We start from the raw sequence: 24,948 nt of genomic DNA, 5'->3' as shown, positions 1-24,948 counted from the left end.
GATCAGTTGCACTTTTAAAGTCAACTGCTCTTTTCCTGGAATTAAAAAATGAAGAGAGCCTGGGATGAAAACAAGAAGAACTATCCTTAAAGGGCAAGAAAGATACTTCAGACTCTTATGAGCAGCAGGTTACATTTGTACTTGGCTCACCTTAGTTTAAGGTTCACTTTAAATCCACTGTCATGGGTGGTGATGTGCCAGATGTACTCTTCTGTGAAAAAGTTAGATGCTGCCCTTTAAGGCTTTAGAGGTAATTCTGAGGAAGACCAGCAGAAGCACGAAGATTCAGAACGGAGAATAAATATAATTCAACAAAAGTGTATCAGGTATTAATACTGTGTACAAAGGAAAGAGTTGGATAAGGGTGAAGGGACAGTTAGAGGAATTCAATTTTTTTTTGAGTCAGAGTCTCACTCTGTCACTCAGGCTGGAGTGCAGTGGCGCAATCTCAGCTCACTGCAACCTCCACCTCCTGGGTTCAAGTGATTCTCCTGCCTCAGTCTCCCAAGTAGCTGGGATAACAGGCGTGCGCCCCCACACCTGGCTAATTTTTGTATTTTTAGTGGAGATGGGGTTTCGCCATGTTGGCCAGGCTGGTCTTGATCTTCTGACCTCAAGTGATCTACCTGTCTCGGCCTCCCAAAGTGCTGGGATTACAGGCATGAGCCGCCACACCCAGCTGAGGAATTCAATTTTTAAACAAGTCGGGTCCAACCAGTCAACGGGACTTGGTGGACATAATATAGCATTTCAAGAGCATCTGTGGCTAGCAAATGAAGGAATCTAGGCCACCAGTAGTAGAGTATATTAGAATGCCTTTTTCTTTGATCTCTTTGGCAAAATCTTACTTATCGTGTAGGCTTGTTTTAAAGGTTGCCTGACTTACTACTGTCTCCTTACTTTTCACCACCTCTATGTCAGTGCTACCAGAGTGCCAGTCTGTAACAAAAGAGCTTGTACCAGAATGTAAATCAGTATATTACTTCCTTTGTTGATAAGAAAAAATGAAAAAATACCAGCTGAACTAAATATCATGCTTAGTGACGTAGTTGATTTCTACTCTGGTGTGTGTGGATTGGCTGGTTGCCAGTCCCTGAAACACACTACCCTAAAGCATTATTTACTACCTCCTTTGCAAATACATAGCTTATTTATACAACCATAGTACATTTGTCACATTACATTGTAGTTGGCCCTGGTCTTATACATCTTTGATTCTGCTGTGCTTTGCACAGTGCCTAGAATTTAGTATGTGAGAAATACATATTTGTTGACTGAAGTACTTAAACAGTGTAGTGTGGGAATACTTAACCTTGGCAGTGATAAGGGAGCCTTAGCCAATTGCAAGGTCAAACTTAGAAGTTGAAGGAGTGTGGACCATGCTGTGGTTTAAATGTGTCCCCCAAAAGTTCATTTGTTGGAAACTTGGTCCCCAGTGTGGCAGTGTTGAGAGGTGGGAACCTTTGGGAGGTGATGGGTCGTGAAGGCAGAACCCTCATAAATGGATTAATTCATTAATGGATTGGTGGATTAATGGATTAAAGGATAGTGAATTGTCAAGGGAGTGGGCTTGTTATCATCAGAGTGAGTCAATTATAAAGATCAATTTGCCTGTCTCCTGTGAGCCCCCTTGCCCCTCTGCTGCCTTGGGCCTCTGCAGAGAGTTCCCACCCAGCCACCAAAACTGTAAGAAATAAATTTCTTTTCTTTATAAATTATCCAGTCTTATGATGTATTCAGTTATAGCAACATAAAATGGACTGAGACCATGAAGTAGTTTGACATAGGAATTTTGAAGCACGGTATCTGAAGTTCCTTGGCTTCTGTAGGTAGCTTCTTTATAGATACAAGGTTTTCTCCTCATGACACCACTCCCCAAGTAGCTGGACTTTTTAAAAAATGTTTTGTTTGTTCTGCTTGTTTCTTTTCTATCTATTGGTTGTTTCTTCTTCCTCCTCCTCTTGTTGTTGTTATTCTTCTTTTTCTTCTTCCTCTTCCTCCTCTTCCTCTTCCTCCTCCTCCTCTTCTCTTCTTCCTCTTCCTTCTCCTCCTCCTCCTCCTCACCTTCACCTTCGCCTCCTCCTCCTCCTTTCTCCTTTCTTCTCCTTCCTCCTTTCTTCTCCTCCTCCTTTCTTCTCCTTCTCCTTCCTTCCTTCTTCTTTCATTTTTTGCATAGAGCAGTAATCAAACAAGAAGTTAACTCCACTTCCTTTCTGATATGTACATTATAAAGAGCTGATGACGATGGTATGGAAGATTGTATCCTGCTGGATGGGATGGAAGTGGCCTAACTGCTAAGACACTAGGTTTTGTTTTTTCCCCCTACTACTTAGCCTGGACTTTGATCAGTTAGAGGTTGGTTCAACTTATTGGTGTCAGTCCCTTTTATAAATGTTTAATTCTCTTGAGGGGAATGGTAGTGGTTACTAGTCAGCATTGATTGTAAAGCAACTTAAAAGTTATCTAACTAAACAGTTAAATTTCTGAAGCTTTGAGTTTACTGAAGGGTATAGGGAAGGTCTGAAGTGACTTCCTGATTTGCCAACTTTGGTTCTTCTATCTTGTGGTTGTATAAATTAAATAATTTAAACTGGGAAATGTGGAACTGCTATTAAATTAATGGTAACCAACTTTACTCTTTTCTACGATGTCTATAGCACTTTCACTCTCCCACTATCCTCTGCTATTCCCTCGCTCAGCATATAAGAGGAAGGGGACTTCATCTAGTCTGGAAGATTAGGGTGTTTCATGACAAAGGCAGGGGTAGCTGAATTCAGAACTAACTAGGAAAAGATAAGGAGAGGCAGGGATTAGTGGTCAGACAGAGGTTAGCATGTTCAAGGAACTGTGAGTATAGGTAAGAGAAAATAGAAGCTTTACAAAGATGGCAGTTGTGGGGATGGAGAGAACTAGGTGTATGTAGAACATTTGGGAGGTGAAAATGGGCAGTGTTTGGGGATTAAATGATTGTGAGGTTGAAGAGGAGAGAGGTTTTAGGAGACTTCCAGGTTTCTAGGCTGAGCACCTCTATGAAAGGTGGTTCCTATTACTGAGGTGGGGAACACTGGAAGAGGATGGGGTTTGGAGGTATTGGGTTGGACATTGTTGAGTCTGAGGAGATCCTGAGGCATCTATTTGAAGATGTTGAGTAGGCATTGGGACTTGGACCAGACTAGACCGGAGATAGTTTTTTGAGTCATGAAACTGGGAATATGGAAGAGATTCCCCACAGAGACAGGGTAGAGTGAAAAGAGAAGGTAGCCTAATATTGAACCTTGAGCCCTTCCAACATCCGAAGGTCTAATAGAGAATAAAATCCAACAAGCCTGCTGAGTGGGAACCAGAGAGGTAGAAGAAAACTTCCTCTGGAAGCCAGTGGAGGGGAAAATTTTGAGAAGGAAGATATGGTTAGCAGTGCAGATTGCGATGGAAAGGTCAAATAAAACAAAAACTAAAAGTGACTGATGTTGAGACATACACAGGGCCTCCTTGATGAGGATTCCAGATGATTACTCCTTGGCCTTTCTCCTTTGAGCTCTGTGCCATCTGTCTTCAATTCTCACACCCTCCCCAGGGATTGATTGCCTTTGTCACTCGCCCTTGGCATGTTAGATGCTGCAGTGGAATTGTGTATATTTTGAATTCATTCAGTACCTTTTCACTTTCAGATTTCTAACGGCCAAGCCTGAGCAACCAAGTGATACCCTTGGTATCTACAAAAATAAAAAGTTAGCCAGGTGCAGCGGTGGGCACCTGTAGTCCAAGCCTCTCAGGAGACCGAGGCAGGAAGATCCCTTGAGCCCAGGAGTTTGAGGTTGCAGTGGGCTGTGATTACGCCACTGCGCTGCAGCTTGGGTAACAGAGCGAAACCTTGTCTCAAAAAAACAAAACAAAACAAATTTCCAGTGCCCTTCACCTTCATGCAGTTTCAGCCACTTACTTTCATGACCACATCCTGGATTCTAAAGTTGGACATACTCCTCTTTCCATCCGTCCAGCTCACTGTCATCTCTACCAGGGCTTGGAATAGTTGAGGCTTCCCATCCTCTTTACCTTGTTTTTCTTTTATCTTCCTTCTTCCTTCACTTCCTACCCAGCCTGTTTCACTTCGGCTGCTCTTGTCGATATCTCAGCTTCCTTCTTCCGTTATCCTCCATTGCACTCATCTGGCAAAATCCCAGCTCTGGCTCAGTTGCTACATCCTGTTCAAGAAAACCACACAATTGAAATGTAGTCTGCAAGTGAACACTTGGGCAGTGCTATCTGACTTAAGGAGTTGACTTGACCAAAGAGAAGTTTAGGGTATTTTCTTTGTATTTGTTGTTTTGTGGTGCAAAATTAGATGTACGATATGCATATGTTTCTTAGTTATGTAGATGACTGTGTAGTGTAAAATTTAAAAGTTTGTTAAACTGATTTTATTTTTAATCAGCTAAAATGCCTATGAGAATAAAACTCCATAGAACTGGCAACCAGAATCCTATAATGTGGGCTTTACTTGTCTTTTCTGATTATTTCCACGTTATTTGCTTATAGGGGCTTTTTGTCTCAGTCAAACTTGTTATTTATCATATCTCATACAGGGTTTGTGAACTTTCGCCCTTTTAGTTTTGTTCATGGTGCCGCTTCTAGAAGATCTTACCTACTCCATCTTTAAAGTTCTGCTCATTGCTCTTAGCTCATCTGAAATCCATCCACTTTTGGGTGTATTTTTTCTCATCTGCCTAGAGAAATGTCTTGCCCTTCTTTGAATATGGTATCTCCTTTCTGCCTCTTTAGCACAGATATCCTTTATTATGACCCTGTTGGTGAACTTCTTTGCATATGTGTCTTTTATTCTTGAATTAAGTGTGAGCTCTGAAATGTAAGAACCAACTTTTACCTGGCTGCTTCTATCCCATAGTGCCATAGTTATAGGGAATGCTTATAAATGTTAGTGTGTGTAAATGGCGCTTGAAGATATTTTTCTTATGGGTATAATTCTGTTTTGGTACACACAAGTAAGTGGTTGGAGAAGTCTTACTGAGACTTGTATTTATAAGTCATGTTTGAGCTGTATCTTTGTTGTTTTTAGAGAAATTGGGCAGAAATATTTTGATATGATTAATAATTATGCTTGGAAATTATAGTGTAACTAATAGTACTTAAACTGCTGTGGTTTTGAACATTAAATTCTCACTATGTAGGGTAGGGTAGACCATCACTGGGACAAACCAAATTCATCCGTATTTTAAAGTATTAATGGCTTTTCCCTACACGAGTGTGAACTATGCCCTCTTGTGGTTTCGTGAATAAATGATTAAAGGAAAAAATTTCCACTGGCTAGAGAAACTTTGGAAACATTAATATTTGAAGATGAAAACTAGCATAGGCAGCATGTATTTATTTAAAGTTCCTGATAGAAGACTAGTTTGATTTTCTAATGTTAGCAAGAAATCTCACCAACCTTTGAATATATGTTAACAGACATTTTGCTTATCTTTGCATAACTTCTTGACAATAGTTTAGTTTGAAAATTAGAGGTAAACATTCAGTATTTGAAAGGACAAAGATTTTGCTATATGTGGCTGAGTTCACCAAAAACAAACACAAGTAACTTCTTGCCTTTAAGGTTCTCACTGTAGCACGAAATGAATAAATATACATGAGGTGGCCATAAGACTACAAGTAACTGAAGCATTAATTTTAGCTATATAGGGATAATCCTGACTGGTCAAGGGATATTTGAGTTTTTGGAGGGGAGGGCCGTCAACTTGTTTTTCAAGACTTCCTATAAGAGGCCTCCCTCCCCCAGTTTATCTTAATGTATATTATACATATAGTGAAATTCACCCTTTTTAGTGGATAGTTCTGACAAATATATACTGTCATATAAATACCACCAGAATCAAGATATAGAACAGTGTTTCTTCACCTGGAAAAATTGCCTTATGCCCTGATGGCAGCCTCCCCTCCACCCACTGGCAACCACTGATTTATTTTTTGTTCTTATATTCATACTTTTGCAGCAACATCACATAAATGGAATCATACAGTATGTGGCCTTTTTAATCTGACTCACTTATTTTTAGTCTGCATTTGAAAGTTATCCATGTTGTTGCATGTAGCAGTTGTTTGTTTTTTATTGCCGAGTATTACTCTTTTCCATAGTATGGATGTATCTCAGTTTGTTTATCCATTCTCAGTTGAGTGTTGTTTCCAGTATTTAGCCTTTATATAAAGTTTTCATAAACATTCATGTATAGGTTTTTGTTTTGAATATAGGGTTTTATTTGGCTTGGATAAATATCCAGGAGTGAGATTGGTTGGTCATATGGTAAGCATATGTTTAACTTTATGAGAAACTGCCAAACTGTTTAGGAGGATAGTTTTAAATCAAGATAAGCCTATTTGAGCATGGAAAGTATTCAGATAAAAGGAGATGGTAGGGTGCAGTGGTGCTTGCATTAGCTAGTCATGCTCTAGGAAATGGAATGGCAACCTTACTACCATGGCTTAGTGCAAAGAGGTGTCGTTTTCCCAAGGTTAAAAAAAAAAAAAAAATCCAGGGCTGCTGTTGCTGCATGACAGTACCATGGACGTAGGCTGTCTCTTGTTGCACCGGAGTAGGCGGCTCTCCTCTTGCCTGTCACCAGAATGTTCTTGCATATGCAAATAATAAGCCACAGAATAGGCAGAAAGAAGAGAAAAAGACAAAAGGTACACGTAGCCTAGTTTCCCCCCTTTTCACTGGGAAAACAGTAGCTTTGTTTTTATTTCCAACCAGGAGATAATTTATATGGATCTCATTGGCTAGAAGTGGGCTGCTTGACCACCTTCAGTGGCAGTGGAGTTGATGGGATGCCTGAAACAAAATTGTTAAGGAATGGGGGAGAATAGTCAGTTAGCAGTGTTTGCTTTAGTTCTTGGTGGCACAGTGGAATTTCAAAACTGTAAGTGAATTTTGGAAGCAGCTCTGTCCTTCTGAATAAAGGATTGGTTTGAGCAAGCATTTAATAGGCTTGCTGGTGGCTCTTTTTATGTAGGACAGGTGGGGGCTGAGGGGATAGAGTCTAGCTCTGGTTTCCAGAGGTATGCTATGACAGCAGGCAGAAGTGCCTTGGAAGAGGAATGGGCAAAATCTGTTGAGGGAATAAGTGAGGTTATAGGTTTGTGAAATTTAGAGGTGTTTAAAGAGAATGAGGAAATGGGGTGAAGATGGCAATTTTGGATGAAGTTTATTTATACCTGTGATGTTGCTTTGTTTAGTAAGTGCTCTGAAAATTCTTTGGGCACTGGCTGAGTTCATCTGAGGTTCTTCCATAGTTTGTTTCTCGGGTTCTTGCTCTTTAATATATTCTGAAGAGTTCATATATATTTTTTCTGTATGTATATTTTATTAGAGGATATGGGAAATACTGCTCTTCTTTTGGTATGTTTGATAGATTTCTCAAAAATGCACAAATACTATCCCCACTAGCAATTTTTAAAAAACCTATTATGGGCCGGGCGTGGTGGCTCACACCTGTAATCCCAGCACTTTGGGAGGCCAAGGCAGGCAGATCACTTGGGGTCAGGAGTTTGAGACCAGCCTGGCCAACATGGCGAAACCCTATCTCTACTGAAAATACAAAAATTAGCTGGGCATCGTGGCACGCACCTGTAATCCCAGATACTTGGGAGGCTGAGGCAGGAGAATTGCTTGAACCCAGAAGGCAGAGATTGCAGTGAGCCAAGATCGTGCCACTGTACTCCAGCCTGGGCAACAGAGTGAGACTGTCTCAATAAAAAAACAACAAACAAAAAAAACCTGTTACAAAAATATACTTACTTTCTACATTCCTGTCATTCTCAATTTTTAAAAAATATTACTTGAACTCCTAAAAAGAGTAAGTTCCACATTGGTGTGGCAGAATAGTCCTTATTTCATGAATTTGATCTTTGTGTGAGAGCTACATTCTTTCCGATGAAGCCACTATATTCTTTGACATGCAGGAAAAATAAGGTCTTTATGTAGTTGTTCTGTTAGGAAAAGCTTGTGAAAGATTTCACAGAGTAAGAATTTTAAAGCTTAAAGAAAACTGAAGGTTTGCTTGGCATATGGCTTCCTTATCTTTGACAAAAGTACATCTTTGTCTTTACTTCTACATCTCTGTATTTTTCAGGTTAGTCAGACTCAGGGGTACCGAGTGTATTTAATTTAATAACTTTTAAGGCTTTCCATTAATAGCCTTTCCCCTACCTCCCCAAAAAAGCCACCAAAAAAAGTGATTCTTTCTTAATTCCTGTCCTATGCAGTACCAATGCTGTATGATTTGGCTTTAGGGAAAATGAGTGGTAGAGGTTTGTTTCCAAAACCTTGCTTTTATTATAGAAACAGTGGAACATTTTTCACAGCAGACTGGGAGTCCACTAGGTGGAGTAGTTTTACAATTTATTTCAACGCTTACTGTGGCTCTGAGGAAATCCTTTTGTTTCCCTGGTTCATGCAGAATTCCAACACAGGAGATCTGCTCTAAAGAATGCTGTATCTTTTTGATGTTCAGAAAGAAAAGTACAATAGTGTAGCTTGTGTGGAAGCAGTTGTGGTTCAATGAGAGTGGGAAGAGTAACTATGTTTTATAGAACAGGCAGAGGGGAAAAGCCAATAAATGGGTCGTGATTTGAGCATAAGGAAAAAATTGGAGAGAATAATGTGACCAGAATGGTCTGTGCTAAGATAATGGTTAGGATGGTTTGCCCATGTGTTGGCTCTGTAGTGCTTAAAGATTGTCACTGGAGGCATAAGGTATAGGCAAAGGGGAAGGTGAAGAAGAGGTAAAAAATGAAAGAAGAGAGGAAGGAAAAGAGCATAGTTTCAGGACCATTTCCTCTTAGTGAACTGAGGAAAGATAGAAGTACAGGGAGAAAATGATTTTAGTAGATAAAAATATAGAAAAACCAACTGTGAAAATTTCCCTTGTCACGGTCTTTATAACTTCATATTATCCATTCTCTAACAGGAGATATTGGACTAAGCTTTACATGTATGTAACTGCAATGTAAGACATAATTTATGTTTTTTCAATAGTCTTTGGATTTGTTATTTCTTGTACTTTAGGAACCTGAACTCCTTCATCAGAACTCCTTTTTTTTCGTTATTCATTTATCTCAGCTTCATGTTGGTGGAGTGGGGCTTCCTACTGTTGTTTATGTGTGTAATTAGGTCTTGTGTTTCTGATTTTTCTTTTTTGCGATAATTTGCTTTTTAGCAGCCATTTTTCTCTCTAGTTTTAAATATCTGGATTCTGTGTAAATAAGAATGTAATAAATTTTGGAAGAGGATTTTATTGATTTCAGCACCAAGAAAAATAAAATCTTACAACTTTTTAAAACTCTAATCTTACTTTTAGGAACATGATACTTAATTTTAGGAAGACAAGTTTCCTTACCTTTAGGAACATGATACTTAATTTTAGGAAGTTAAGTTTCTTTACCTTTAGGAACATGATACTGCAGTCTGCCTGAAAGAGAAAATTAGCTGTTTTAAAAGGCTTCCATCAAAGGAGTTTCTACACATCACATCTTTGATGTTTCACTTAGGGAACTCTTTCTTATATCTTACCTAAAATCCACTTGCTATAACAAGTTTAAATTCTTTACCAATGAAAAGCAGTTACCTAGCATCTGCTCTCTGGTACGTAGTACACTGTAGTGCCAAATTTTATCATGTAACATATAGCCCAACATGGTAAGAGTCTGCAATACTCTGCAAAAATGTTGAAGAAATTTAAGTAATAAGTAAATTTGAGAATTGTGGAGGGTGTTGAGTAGCTATGAGTTACATGTCTCGCCACCGTGAGGCCTGTAAAAATCATTACTGTTTTTCTCATTTCTACTTCTGCATATTCTCTTCAGTTTGAGAACAACTGGACCATCCTCTCTGTAAAACTATTTTTATTGTCACTTCTCATCTTCTTTTAAAGGCTGCAAATAGTTCCTTTCATCTTTCTTTGGAGGTTTTATTTTTCATCCTATTAATCATCTTTGAGTCTCTTATGAATCCCTTCCAAGTCTTTTTTTTTTTTTTCTTCTCAGTGTTCCTTTAGTTTAGAAGTACAGAACTGGACACAGTGCCCTGAGATTATCTGACTGCTTTTGAGTATCCTGGAGGAAGATTTCACACTCGTACAAGTGCCAGAGTCTACTTCATATAACCTTAGATTATGTTTGCTTTCGAAAAATGTAGTCATGTATTGCTGACTGTCAGATTTTTATCTCCTATGACCTTGATCTTTTCCTTTTATGTTTATTTATAGTTTGTACATTAATCATCTTTTTTTATGGAGTCTATTTTTCTTGACTGGATATATATTGCTTCACACTGTCCTCATTGAAATTCATTACATTTTTTTTCTGATTACTTAACCACTTACCCAATGTCATTTCCATTCCTGTCTTTCAGTATGGCCCACCCATAGGCTTTATATATTGTCTGTGCTATTCAAGTCAGTATTGCAAATGTTAAAAAAAAAGGCAGAAGGTAGAGAAGTGTCCTAGAAGCAATGGCAGAACACATTTGTTGATGTTTCTCCAAACTTACTCTGATCAGCAGCCAGACGGGGTAGTAGAGAGCTGTGTTCCCTTCCTTCTATGTTTTTTATACTCCTAGAATCTATTGCCCTGTTCCTGAAAGTTTGGTGTCTGCATCTCCACACAGCTGTGCAGAGAAACAAAGAAAGCAGTTCATCTGGCACACTTCTGTCAGATTTCATCTTAATCACTGCTTTGTACATATCTCTCCCTGTTCATAACTTTCTGTGGCTCTCTATTACCTGCTGAATTAGATATAAACTTTCTAGTCTGGTATTCAAGACACATTTTGGCCTGAGTCTCCCTTTCCAGTCTGATTGCCTGTAACTGTGTTTCATACCATATTAACTACTTGTCATTCTCCAGATATCTCTTTCACTTTTTTTTTTTCTGTGAGACAGAGTCTTTCTGTGTCGCCCAGGCTGAAGTGCAGTGGCTCACTTCAGTGATCTCAGCTCACTGCAACCTCCACCTCCTGGGTTCAAGCAATTCTCTTGTCTCAGCCTCCTGAGTAGCTGGGATTACAGGCATCCGCCACCATGCCCAGCTAATTTTTTGTATTTTTAATAGGATGGGGTTTCACTGTGTTGGCCAGGCTGGTCTCGAACTCCTGACCTCCCAAAGTGCTGGGATTACAGACGTGAGCCGCCACACCCGGCCTCTTTCACTTTCTGAAGTCTTGGTTTGTTTGCATTGTTTGGCCTACTTAACACACTCTGATTTCTGTTACCATTTAAGACCAATTTCTTTCATTTCTTTTCTTTATGGATTTTTCCAATTAGATATAGTGTTTCCATTCCACCCCCACCCCCCAATCTTTATACCCTCTTGGGTACTTTTGTCTTATGTTATCACTATTTGTGTGCTTTTCTTATCCTCCTGGTAGATAGTATATTTTTTATTTTATTTATTTATTTATTTATTTTTTGAGAGGGAGTCTTGCTCTGTCACCTAGGCTGGAGTGCAGTGGCACGATCTCAGGTCACTGCAACCTCCACCTCCTGGTTTCAAGAGATTCTCCTGCCTCAGCCTCCCGAGTAGCTGGGATTATAGGCGCCCACCACCACACTTGGCTAATTTTTGTATTTTAGTAGAGATGGTATTTCACTACGTAGGTCAAGCTGGTCTCGAACTCCTGACCTCAAATGATCCTCCCACCTCAACCTCCCAAAATGCTGGGATTACAGGCGTGAGCCACCATGTATATTTTTTGAGAACTGTCTCCTCCTCGTCTTGGTAACTTCGATATACCTAGCATGTATTTGCATAAGAAATTGGATAGACTTGGCCGGGCGTGATGGTTCACGCCTGTAATCCCAGCATTTGGGGAGGCTGAGGCAGGTGGATCACCTGAGGTCAGGAGTTCAAGACCAGTTTGGCCAACATGGTGAAACCCCGTCTCTACAAAAAATACAAAAATTAGCCGGGCGTGATGGCAGGTGTCTGTAATCCCAGCTACTCGGGAGGCTGAGGCAGGAGAATTGCTTGAACCCAGGAGGCCGAGGTTGCAGTGAGCTGAGATCGCGCCATTGCACTCCAGCCTGGGTGACGAAACGAGACTCCGACTCAAAAATAAATAAATAAATAAGAAGGAAATAAAAGGTAATGACTAGAATAAATTGAATAGACTTAAAAATTTTTTTTACAGTATTTATAGGTACATGCCATATAGATGAATTAGATCAGTTTGAGCATATTGTATGATATATTTGATTTAAATTCCAGTGTACACTTATCTAGTTGCAGACTGCTAGCAAAGTTTGTGGATCAGCAGGTGGTCCACACTTTGAGTAACATTGTTATAAGTACTTTTTTCCCTCTTAAAAAATTGTAGAAGCAGTTAAAGGTTTATAATTTGCTGTGTTAGGTGTTAAACAAAATTGCTAAATTCAGCAATTGCTTGATTGCTTATTTAAAATTGTACTCTAAAAGCCCTATTATAATTAACTTTTATTATTTTCTAGAAACTATCCAACTCTGGCCAATATTGAAAGGAAGAAGAAGTTAAAACTTGAAAAGGAGAAGAGAGGAGCAGTATTGACAACAACACAATATGGGTAAGCTCCTTATGCTTATGAATAATGAAAAGGAGCACAAAACAAAATCTTAAAACCCTTATGTACTCAATTATGAAATCTTTGCTTTTGTAACTTATTTACTTAAAAAGATAAATTTATTTATTTTTATTTTTATTTATTTATTTTTTTGAGACGGAGTCTCGCTCTGTTGCCCAGGCTGGAGTGCAGTGGCGCCATCTCGGCTCACGGCAAGCTCCACCTCCCAGGTTTGCGCCATTCTCCTGCCTCAACCTCCTGAGTAGCTGGGACTACAGGCGTGCACCACCACGCCCAGCTAATTTTTGTATTTTTAGTGGAGATGGGGTTTCACCATGTTGGCCAGGATAGTCTCGATCTCTTGACCTCGTGATCTGCCCACCTTGGCCTCCCAAAGTGATGGGATTACCGCACCTGGCCCCATGCCTGGTAATTTTTGATTGGATACTTGACACTGGAAATTTTACATTACTGAGTGCTGTATTAGTCCATTTTCACGCTGCTGATAAAGACATACCCGAGACTGGGCAATTTACAAAAGAAAGAGGTTTAACTGGACTTACAGTTCCACGTGGCTGGGGAAGCCTCACAATTGTGGAAGAAGGCAAAGAGGGGCAAGTCACATCTTCTATGGATGGCAGTAGGCAGAGACAGGAGAGCTTGTGCAGGGAAACTCTCCTTTTTAAAACCATCAGATCTCATGAGACTCATTCACTCAGTATCACAGGAACAGCTCAGGAAAGACCCAATCACCTCCCACCTGGTTCCTCCCATGACATGTGGGATTGTGGGAGTTACAATTCAAGATGAGATTTGGGTGGGGACACAACCAAACCACATCAGGTGCTGTTTATTTTTGTGTTTCTATAAATGTTCTTGAACTTTTTTCTGGGAAGACAACTGAGTTACTTAGAAACAGTTTCATCCTTCTGGATCTTGCTTTTAAGATTTGTTAGATGAAACCAGAGCAGTGTTTAGTCTGAAACTAACTACTCACTACTGATGTAATATCTTACTGGGTATCTTACCCCATGCCCTGTGAAATATGAGGTACAAACAGGCCCTAGTTATGACTCAGAGTGAAGATGAGGTGCTGATAACTCTGATCCTTTTGGGTCGTTTTTTTTTCCCAACCTTGGATAGTTTCCTGACAAATACATGCCAATCAGTCTTCTGCTAAATAGTCCAGGGTAAATCCTCTGCAAATCTCTAGAGTTCTCTCTCTTTCTGTAGTTTTTTCCTCTCAGGTACATCCTGAAGCTCTAGATGTCTTGCTCTCTCTGGTGTCTCAACTCCAGTTCCTCAACTCAGGGATTCTACCAGGTCCCATCTGGATTCCTCTTCTCCGCAGTCTGGAAACTCTTTAAGGCTGTAAGCAAGGGCAGTTGCAGGGTTCACTATTCATTTATTTTCTGTCTTTCAGGGCTCACTTCTCTTGTTGCTTCATGCCCTGTGTCATAGAGACCGTCGTTTATTCATTTTGGCTAGTTTTTTGGTTATTTCAGGTAGGAGGATAAATTCAGTCCCTGTTACTTTATTTTGGCCAGAAACAGAAGTTCTTAATGGTGTCTTTTATAAATAAAAATTTCAATTTTCTTGAAGTCTGATTTATTAATCTTTTATTTTTATGGTCAGTGCTGTGTGTGTTCTGCCTTAAAAAAAACTTTTGCTTACTTGGAGATCATAAAACTATTTCTTTATGTTTTCTTTTAGAAGATTTATTGCTTTGTGTTTCTGGTATATGTCTAGAATTAATTATTGTACATAGTGTAGGGTTTAAGGACCTTTAAAATTTTTTTCACATATGAATTACAGTTGATCCAGCACTAATTGTTATACCATGCAAACCCCAACCAAAAGTAACCTGGTATAACAATATTAATGTCAGACCAAATAGATGTTAAAGCAAGATGTGTTATTAGGGATAAATAGGAATATTTTGTAATGTTAAAAGAGTCAGTGCAACAACTAGAAGACATACCAATTCTAAATCTGTATGTGTCTAGAACATAGCTTTAAAATATGTAAAGTGAAAATTTTGAAACAAACACAACTCTTGAGCAGAGAGACAAAAATCCTATACAAAATGTTAGCAAATCAAATCTGGCAATATGTAAAAATATGATATAACATCATGACTAAATGGGATTTATTCCAGGAGCATGTTTATTTATCACATTAACAAAGTGAAGGAGGAAAATGCTATTAACTTAATGAGTAAGGAAAACAGTTCGATAAAATGTACCACCTGTTCATAAAAAAGACATATCAGCAAACTAGTAATAGAAAATAATTTCTTTAATCTAATAAAGGATATCTATCAATACTCTGTAGCCACATCGTACTTAATGGTGCAGTAGTGATCACTCCCCCACCTCCCCTAAGATTAGAAGCAAGATAAGGATGTCCAGTGTTACCACTTTTATAAATGAATTTAGCAAGGTTGCCAAATACATGTAAGATCAATATTTTTAAAATCAACTCTATTTCTATAAAGTAGCAACAATTAAAAAGTGAAAATTTAAAAGATACCACTTAGAAAAGCATCAAATGCCTAGGAATAAACCTAACAAAAGATATGCAAGATTCTACACTCAGAACTACAAAACATTGCTCAGAAAAATTTAAGGCCTGTATAAATGGAGCAATATATAATAGTCATGGACTGGAAAACAATATAATTATCTTAATTCTCCCCCAAATCCAATTAATTACAGTCAAAATTCCAGCAAGTTTTTTTTTGTTTTGTTTTGTTTGGTGGAGGAGGGATGGGGGAGATTGATAAGCTTTAAAATTACAATGTGTCACTTAATGACAGGGATACATTCTGAGAAACGGGTTAGGAAATTTTGTCGTTATGAATATCATAGAGTATACTTAAACAAACTTAGATAATACAGCCTACTACACACCTAGGCTGTGCAGTAAAGCCTATTGCTCTTAGGCTACAGCCCTGTACCGTGTGTTACTGTATCCAGTTGTAACACAATGCTAAGTATTTGTGTATCTAAATATAGAAAAGTTTCATTAAAATGCACCATTAAAGGCAAAAAATGGTATACCTGAATGGGACACTTACCATGAATAGAACGTGCAGAACTGGAAGTTGCCTTGGGTGAGTCAGCGAGTGAGTGGTGAGTGAATGTGAAGGCCCAGGAGGCTACTATACATTACTGTAGACATTGCAAACATTGTACACATAGGCTACACTAAATTATTTTATAAAAGTAATTTTTTACTTTATGATGTGATGACATTACTGGGAATTATTTAGCTCTGCTGTAATCTTATAGGACTACTGTCATATATGTGGTCCATTGTTGATCAAAATGTCATTATGTGGTGCATGATTGCATATGAAAATACAAAGGATCTAGAACAGCAACTAAGAAAGCTCGAGTAATGAAAATAGTGTGGTGTTGTCCAAGGATAAATAGATAAGTAGAGCAGAATAGAGCCCACAAACAGATCCACTGAGAAACAATCACCTAACTTATGATAAATCTGGCAATATAATGCAGTGGAGAAAGGATCGTGTTTTCAACAACCTATTCCTTTTAAACTCTTTGTGTCTCTATATTTAAAGTGTACCTCGTATATATTATGTAATTTTGTCTTCTTAGTAATCCAAACTGAAAATCTTTGCCTTTTAACTAGTGCTTAGTTCATTTACATTTAATGTAATTCCTAATATAGTTGGGTTTTTAATTTGTTCTTCCTTTCTTGCCTTCTTTTGGATGGAATCTTTTTTTTTATTAATCTCTCCATTTTATATTCATCTACATTTTTATTTACATTATGCCTTTTGTAACTATTTTTAGATGGTTGATTACATAAACTTTTCTTTTCAAATGATTGTCAAGTCGTGGTATAACAGAACTACTCCCTTGAAGGTGAAATAGAGTGCAAATAACAGATACACTACTTTCTCAATTAAGTCTTATAGATGTCATTAGTGAAGGATCTTCTTAACTCATTACTTATTAGTGAATACCTTAATGATGATCATTCAGAAGCTAGCTGTGGTCAGATGCTGTAAGAGAAAAGATACAGGGAAGGCATCCATGAATGGGAGCTCAAAGAAAGTGGCATCTCTTCATTATCCTTATGGGGCCAGTGGGCTGGAGGCAGAAACTAGACCTGTTTTCTTTGCAGTGACACTGTTAGGTTCTTAGCCTGACATCTGTGGATGGACATAGGAGATTGGTCCATGGCTCTCTGCAAAATTTGGACTATACATATATATTAATTTTTGTAATGAGATTCTCCAAGGGTTATTATGACCCTAAAGGGATTAAAAATCTCTGGATTGCAGATATATAAACATGTTGATTTAACAAATTATTTCAAAAATGTTATGATAGTAAACTACCATTTATTAAGGGCTTAATGTGTTATCTTGCTCTGTGAAGTACTGTATTTATATTATCTGAATTCTATGTCCCTATAATTCCCATTCTGTTTAAAGGAGTAAACAGGCTTGGGCGTACAAATATTTGTACAGCAGACACAGCCTATAAGTGACAAAGTTGAGATTTAGATGCAGATTTCTAATTATTTACTGCATCCTCCATTATTAATGAAAAATGAATTTTGCCCAATAAATGGCAAACTGTCAAAAGCCTATCTTTGCAAAAACTCAGTCCCACCAATGAATACCTTGTGTTATTGTCTACTATGAAGGAACCTTTTTTTAACTGTCTTCCCCGCCCCCCCCCCCCCCACACATAGTTTAAATTAGAAGATGCTCACATAAATACGTGCTTTCTTTTTTTTTTTTTCTTCTGGAGACAGAGTCTTACTTTGCCCGGGCTGGAGTGCAGTGGCACAATCTCGGCCCACTGTGACTTCCACCTCCCGAGTTTAAGCAATTCTTGTGCTTCAGCCTCCCGAGGAGCTGGGACTACAGGCGCCTGCTACCGTGCCCAGCTTATTTTTTGTATTTTAGTAGAGACGAGGTTGCCCAGGATGGTTTCGAACTCCTGAGCTCAAGTGATCCGCCCACCTTGGCCTCCCAAAGTGCTGAAATTAAAGGCGTGAGCCACCGCACCCGGCCAATACTTGCTTTCTTTCTAAAAGTAGTTGTAGCTGTTGAGAGGGCACTTGATTTGAGCTGGCTGTGAAATTGCAATAGGCTTATGTGTTGTGATAGGCCTATAAAGCAGAGAAAATAGTACCTGTGTTACCTGTTTCAGAGGGTTCATGAAGGTCCAACAAGTCATATTTGTAAATGCTTCAGAAACTTTAACTCCTTAAAAATGAGTAGACAAGGCCAGGTGTAGTGGCTCATGCCTATAATCCTGGCACTGTGGGAGGCTGAGGTGGGTGGATCACCTGAGGTCAGGAGTTCAAGACCATCCTGGCCAACATGGTGAAACCTTGTCTCTACAAAAATACAAAAATTAGCCGGGCTGATGGTGGGTGCCTGTAGTCCCAGCTACTCGGGAGGCTGAGGCAGGAGAATCGCTAGAACCCAGGAGGTGGAAGTTGCAGTGAGCCAAGATCATGCCATTGCACTCCAGCCTGGGCGACAGAGTGAGACTCCGTCTCAAAAGAAAATAAAATGAGTAGACAAGAGTGAACATACTTTATAAACTCTAAGAAACACTTTCAGCTGGGCACGGTGGCTCACACCTGTAACCCCAGCACTTTGTGAGGCCGAGGTGGGCAGATCACGAGGTCAGAAGATCGAGACCATCCTGGCCAACATGGTGAAACCTTGTCTCTACTAAAAATACAAAAATTAGCTGGGTGTGGTGGCACGTGCCTGTAATCCCAGCTGCTTGGGAAGCTAAGGCAGGAAAATCGCTTGAACCTGGGAGGTGGAGGTTGCAGTGAGCCAAGATCATGCTACTGCACTCCAGCCTGGGTGACAGAGCAAGATTCTGTCTCAAAAAAAAAAAAAAAAAAAGAAAGAGAAGAAAAAAGAAACTTTCATGTACAATAGAAGAATGAAATAATGCTGCCAGTTAAATTGGCCTTTAATGATAATACGACACAGCCCAGTTTCAGAGGGATAACAATATGGGTAGAAATTTGCAGCGTAGAATCAAGAAGATGTGGTATATTGTGGGGTGCTGTCCTTCTAAAGTTCTATCATAGGCTTCCCTGTCTTTGAAAGTCACTGGAATTTCTTTTATTTTCGTCTCTTTAATGTACTAGGCTACAAGTGATCAGTTTTACAGCTAGGTTTCTTTTGTATCTAGTAGTCTTTTTCAAAATTTTCTTGGAAGGTCAGTGCCTTTTATATTAAAAATTGCAATTTTCTTACTCCAGCAAGATGAAGGGGATGTCCAGACATTCACAAATGGCAAAGATCAGAAGTCCTGGCAAGAATCACAAATGGAAAAACGACAATTCTAGACAGAGAGCAGTCACTGGATCAGGCAATCACTTGTGTGATTTGAAGCTAGAAGGTCCACCGGAGGCAAATGCAGATCCTCTTGGTGTTTTGATAAACAGTGATTCTGGTAAGCTAAACAGGAAAATAACGTATTTATAAGTGTATAGACAATGATGCTGAAGTTGATTATTCACAGCCTTGCTTGTGGAAAGTTTAATATCAAATGTATAACAATGCAGAATGATGCTTTTGTTTTTGTTTTTAATAGGAGCATCTTGTTTAAAACGTCATTTCAGAACATCTTTTCTGAGTCTTGGGTGGGTACATGGGGCAGGGAGGCTATAGGAGAAAGACTGTATTTGCTGGATAATTTTCATTAGTATGATGTAATCTTAGAAATTTCTTAAGATTGTTTTGAATGTATTAATGCTGTACATTCAAATTTGCCCAAATATGTGGATTTTCCCTTTACCTATAAAGCAGCAATTCTAATGGAAGTCAGTATACTTTATGCTACTGAGCATGAGCATGATCTCTGGGCAAAAAATACTAATTCATTATGTTTGATTAGTATTGTTCTTCTTCAGAGCATAGATTATATTTACATATGTTTGTCCTTGAATTTCCTCTAAAACATATAGGGCAAGTTAACTTGCTTATTAGTTGAAAAATAAAAGCATTAAAATGCTGGTGTCACATACAGATATCATTTAGCCTTTGAGACTCCATTTCTCTTCCTGAAAAATGAAATGTATATGTAAATATTTTTACTACATTTTTCTCCAGTAACATTGTGAGGCTTTATCTAATTGCATATGCTTTGTACTGCAAAGGAATACCCAAAGATTATTAGTGAGTGAACTGACATTAGTGACATTGTAGATTTGATTGTAGGCTGTTTAGCTTGGATGATGTTGGCTTCTATGATAATCACATGGCAAGTTTTTGAACTTACGAATGGCAAGAAAAGAGAGCATAACTAATTCGTTGACTGAATTAGGATGGAAAAAGATCATTGCATAAGGGAACATTAGGCTAAGTAGAAGATAAAATTTAATAACATTAATGATGATATATTAATATCAACTAACACTTACTGAATAAGGCACTTACTGAGCTCTATATGCTTTATATAGATGAAGTCTTCTTATGACAGCCTTTTACACATATACCGTTACTGTTACCATTTTAGAAATGAGGAACATAGAGACTAAGTATGTTTATGCCATTGAAAGTAATAGTAAAAAATGCAGTTACTTTTGCATCAACCTAATAGTTTATCTTAGTCATTCTGCTCATTAGTGGCAGAATGAGAATTTGAACATATGAGTCTCACTCCACCAGTACACTACACATCCTCTAAATATGAAGTCTGAATTTGTATAAAAAAATATTGTTTGAGTCTAGGATAGTTGAGATGTGAGAGAGAGCAAGAAAAAGGCAGATGATATTTTGAGCCAGTGCTGAGTTTACTCTTGGGCACTGATTTTTTGTTTGTTTTCTTTCAAAAAATTTTAGAGAGAGCTCACATGCTTCTTCAGACTTGTAATGTGTGGCCTTGATGACAAAAGACCATCTGTACTCAAATATAAGCTTTTATGTCATTAAAACACTTAAAACACAAATGTGAAGACTACCATTATAATCAGTAAGTTACTAATTTGAAAATTATGTAAATCTTTTACTTTGTGCAATTTTCTAAATGAGCACTTGAAGGACTCTAAGACCGATATTGGATAGTCTTTGTTGTTCTTCATTTTGTTAACTTAGCTTTGGTAGATGGTTAATTCTGTTTTCCCTTTTTATTTAAAAAAAAAAAAGTATTTCAGTATATACTAATCTGGTAAAACACCAACTAAAAGACGATTGTATCTTGCTTCTATTTAAGCTTGTCTTAGTCCTCAGTAGATGCCTTAGACATGAGAAACAGTGGTAAATCCTCTCATCCTTATTGGTAGAAATAATTCAGTTGGATTCTGAGGAGCGGTTGAAAGAGAGATCTCAGGCTGGGCATGGTGGCTCACGCCTGTAATTGCAGCACTTTGGGAAGCTGAGGCAGGTGGATCAACTGAAGTCAGGAGTTCAAGACTAGCCTGGCCAATATGATGAAACCCCATCTCTACTAAAAATACAAAAATTAGCCGGGTGTGATGGTGCATGCCTGTAATCCCAGCTACTCGGGAGGCTGAGGCAGGAGAATCGCTTGAACCCACAAGGTGGAGGTTGCAGTGAGTTGAGATCACACCATTCGCTCCAGCCTGGGCAACAAGAGCAAAACTCGGTCTCAAAAAAAAAAAAAGAAAGAGAAATCTCAAATAATTTTGTTTTGGTTTAAATGTTGAAACCCTTACCTATAATGAGGGTCAAGGATGGGAACATGCCTATTTCGAGTATCAAAGATGAGAACCTGTATCTTGAATATAAAAATTACCCATATAGACTACAAATTTATAATTTTGAATATTTAAAAATTTATTAATTTTTATAATATTGTATTATAACCAAGGAAATCACAATGCCCATGATCAAATTATGGTAGCTTAAGTTTGTAGGAAAGCTGTCATTTAAATTCACCTTATCCTTTACCTGGGATTTCCTCTGGACTTTGACATTTTCCAAATCTGTTTTAGACCAGGGGTTCTTAACCCCTGGGCACAGACTGGTACCTGGTACAGTTCCTTAGCCTGTTAGGAACCCCAGGGGGGAGCGGGGATGGGGAGGCGGGGAGCAGCGAGCAAGCATGGCTTCATCTGTATTTACACATTCCCTATTGCCTGCCTTACTACCTGTGAGCTCCGCCTCCTGTCAGATCAGCAGCAGCATTAGATTCTCATAGGAGCGTGAACCCTATTGTGAACTGTGCACGTGAGGGATTTAGGTTGTGTGCTCCTTATGAGAATCTAATGCCTGATTATCTGTCACTGTCTCCCATCATCCCAAGATGGGACTGTCTAGTTGCAGGAAAACAGCTCAGGGCTCCCACTGATTCTACATTATGGTGCATTGTACAATTATTTTATATATTACAATGTAATAGTAATATAAAGTACACAGTAAATGTAATGTGCTGAATCATCCTGAAACCATCCCCAATCCACCCCCCACCCTCTGTCCTTGGAAAAATTGTCTTCCACAACACTGGTCCCTCGTGCCAGAAAGGCTGGGGACCGTTGTTTTAGGCCATAGGTTCTTTAACTTTTCACTGCAGGTATAGCTACAGACAATCTATCCTCCTGTTTTCATATGTCCTAAGTCAGGCTTGTCCAAACCATGGCCCATGGGCTGCATGCAGCCACGGATGGCTTTGAATGCAGCCCAACAAAAATTTGTAAACTTCCTTAAAATATGAGATTCTTTTGTGTGATTTTTTTTTTAAGCTCATCAGCTGTTCTTAGCGTATTTTATGTGTGGCCCAAGACAGTTCTTCCAATGCGGCCCAGGGAGGCCAAAAGATTGGACACCCCTGCCGTAAATATTCTCCACTCTCCAATATATGTTTTCCACTTGTTTGGAGGCAGCTTCTCTTACCTTGGGCAAGAGCCAGCCAACCTTAAAATCTGGTTATTCAAGTTGTCAGTGGCAGGCCAGCAGCCAGCACTGTGATAACAAGACCCACTGTTCTCATATGGCAGTTGATACTTTTCAGCACTAAGCTCACTTTAATAATAAAGCTCTCCCTATTGCTTCCATTTTTTGCCTTTTTCTGGCTCAGAACTTAATCCAGACATCAGCACTCACATTTTAAACAAGACTCAAGTTCTAGAGGATCTTCATAACTTTCAGATCATGCTTGGAAAATCATTGCCTGGGTTCACCTTTTCTGTATTGTATTTGGTGCCATGTGTACTCTCAGTAATTGTGCAGCTACTTTGAATTGAGATTGACATTGTTTTGATGGGAAAGCCTTTTATTTAAAGAAGTCTCCCAATTTATCAGTTTTGAGTGTGGCTTATTGTCTGTCATTAGATTTCCTTACTAGCATATTTTTTTTATTTCCTTGTGTATTCTGCTGACTGGCCTAACTTAAGGATTGTTTTTTCTTTGTTTATTTTGGTATCTCATTAGTTAGCATCCAGTTCATTTTGTTGCCATTGTTTAAAATATATATGCAACAAGTTTATGGCTTTCCTAGCCTGTAGTTTTAAACAGTAAGTCAGTTGTCTCAGCTAGGAAAAAAGTGGGTCAGTAAGGTAGCATTGAGCATCTGTGACTGAAGTGCCTCAGCATCCACAAGACAAAGGCAACCCAACTTATTAGTCATTTGTTGAAATACAGCTATTGTCATAGAACACTGGGATGTAAGTCTAACTATGCACTCACATAACCTAGGTTGTTTTAAAGGTAGGCATTAAAATAAGAAAATAAGCTGGCCCAGCACATCAGGTGTCATGGATACCCATTGGTAACTGTCTTCTTTGAGAGCTGGAGACTGTAAAGCAAAGTCCCTATTTTTGAGGGTGACTTTGAAAATATATTGCATTTTTTAAAGAATACTTAATTGCAAATCTTGGGCTAGAGCATATAATTGTGCTTTGCTCCATAAAGGCAATAGGAAATCGTGGGATGGGGGTTGGTGGGCGGGGGGTACGGATAAGTAAGTAAAGAAATAAGTTACAGGAAGAAGCCAGATAGGAAGCTTTTACAGCTGGTGTTTAGAGTGGACAAGGCATTCAAAGGGCAATGTTATTTTGCTACTTTCCTTTCAGTGGGGATTTATAAGGTCCTGCGTTTGGCTTACCCAGCACTGTAATTCACTATAATGCCGAGGATTTCAAAGGAGTCTCCCTGCCTTCCAGAAACTCATAGTCTAAGAATAATTTTTAGATCATTGCATTAGATTTTTTTGGGGGGGGATGGTGGGAACATGATGTGTGTATACGAGAGAGAGAGGTGAGATTTACGCTAAGAAAAGTGTCGCTAATGTTTTAATGGTAAGAGAAATTGTTTGAGCTCGATTTTATAAAAATGCTAAAGTCTGGTTCTGTCAGATCAATTGCTGCTATCTCTATGCTGGTATTTTCAGTTTAGAAAGATGTTTTAGCTGTTTTTATAAAATGAAGTTTCTTGAGTATTATTTTGTCAGCCAGTACAATGCCTTTAGTATAGTCTTTACCTATAGGTGCTAAAAATGCCTGCATTAGAACTACTAGGTAGATCCCAGGGACTTTTCTTTCTTTCTTTTTTTTAAAGATGAAAAGTTATTGTAGGAGATGTTCTGAGAGTGCCAAAAGGACAGTATTTTTCAAAGTGTTATTACATATGGTTTGTCCCTTAAACATTTAACTGAGTGGAGAAGAAAAAATAGGGAAAGAGTTGTTTATTTGTGTGAATTTGTAATTTACCCTTTAGGTAAGTCAAGTATAGTGAGCTTTGACACTCCTAGGAACAAGTACACCTAGCACTCTAATTGTGGTTTCCAAATACTATTCTCCAGGTAAAGGAACCAGAGCCTGTTGGAGAAATGACTGATTCTGGGGTTGGGACAGGGAAAATATAAGCTGAACCTAGAGCATCTCATAGCGCCAGAAAGTAAGAAAATGCTCAAAAAATGTGAAGATGTGGGTATGTCAGAAGGATACTAGAAAGAGTTCCCAAGGGCCAAAGTTGGAACAATTGGTGCCACAAAATAAATAATAATAAATTATAACCCTCAGAATAGAATAAATACCCACGAGTCTATACTGATATGAGTGCCTAAATAAATAAATAAATGTGGGGGAGGAGGGACAGGTCTTTCTTACAAAATAATTCTAATTATTAAATGTAGAAGAAATGAGAGAAATAGCAAGTCAGCATTAGAGCACCACAGTAATAATTGTTTTGGGCAAGATCCACTGATGAATGGTAAAATTAGTGGTGAAACGTTAAAATGAAACAATATTTGTTATAGCCTCAAAATATCTCCCCCCAAAATATTTATTAATTATAATAATTATTAATTACCGTGGTTTTAACATATGTTGAAAATTCTTTGATATTCCTTACTTGAGTTGAAGCTTA

General features: G+C 38.5%; 1 protein-coding gene across 1 annotated transcript in view; it reads left to right on the top strand.

Annotated features, from left to right (window-relative positions):
• NUFIP1 (nuclear FMR1 interacting protein 1) overlaps window positions 1-24,948 on the top strand; it is a 47,876-nt gene that overhangs the window by 11,062 nt on the left and 11,866 nt on the right. The window contains exons 6-7 of the mRNA XM_522669.8: window positions 12,516-12,608; window positions 18,882-19,075. Of these exons, the coding sequence (XP_522669.1) occupies window positions 12,516-12,608; window positions 18,882-19,075 (287 nt within the window). The remainder of the gene's footprint in view (window positions 1-12,515; window positions 12,609-18,881; window positions 19,076-24,948) is intronic.

This window comes from Pan troglodytes, chromosome 14 (assembly GCF_028858775.2).
Source record: "Pan troglodytes isolate AG18354 chromosome 14, NHGRI_mPanTro3-v2.0_pri, whole genome shotgun sequence".
Classification (NCBI taxonomy): Eukaryota; Metazoa; Chordata; class Mammalia; order Primates; family Hominidae; genus Pan; species Pan troglodytes.
This window is presented reverse-complemented; position numbering and strand designations above follow the sequence as displayed.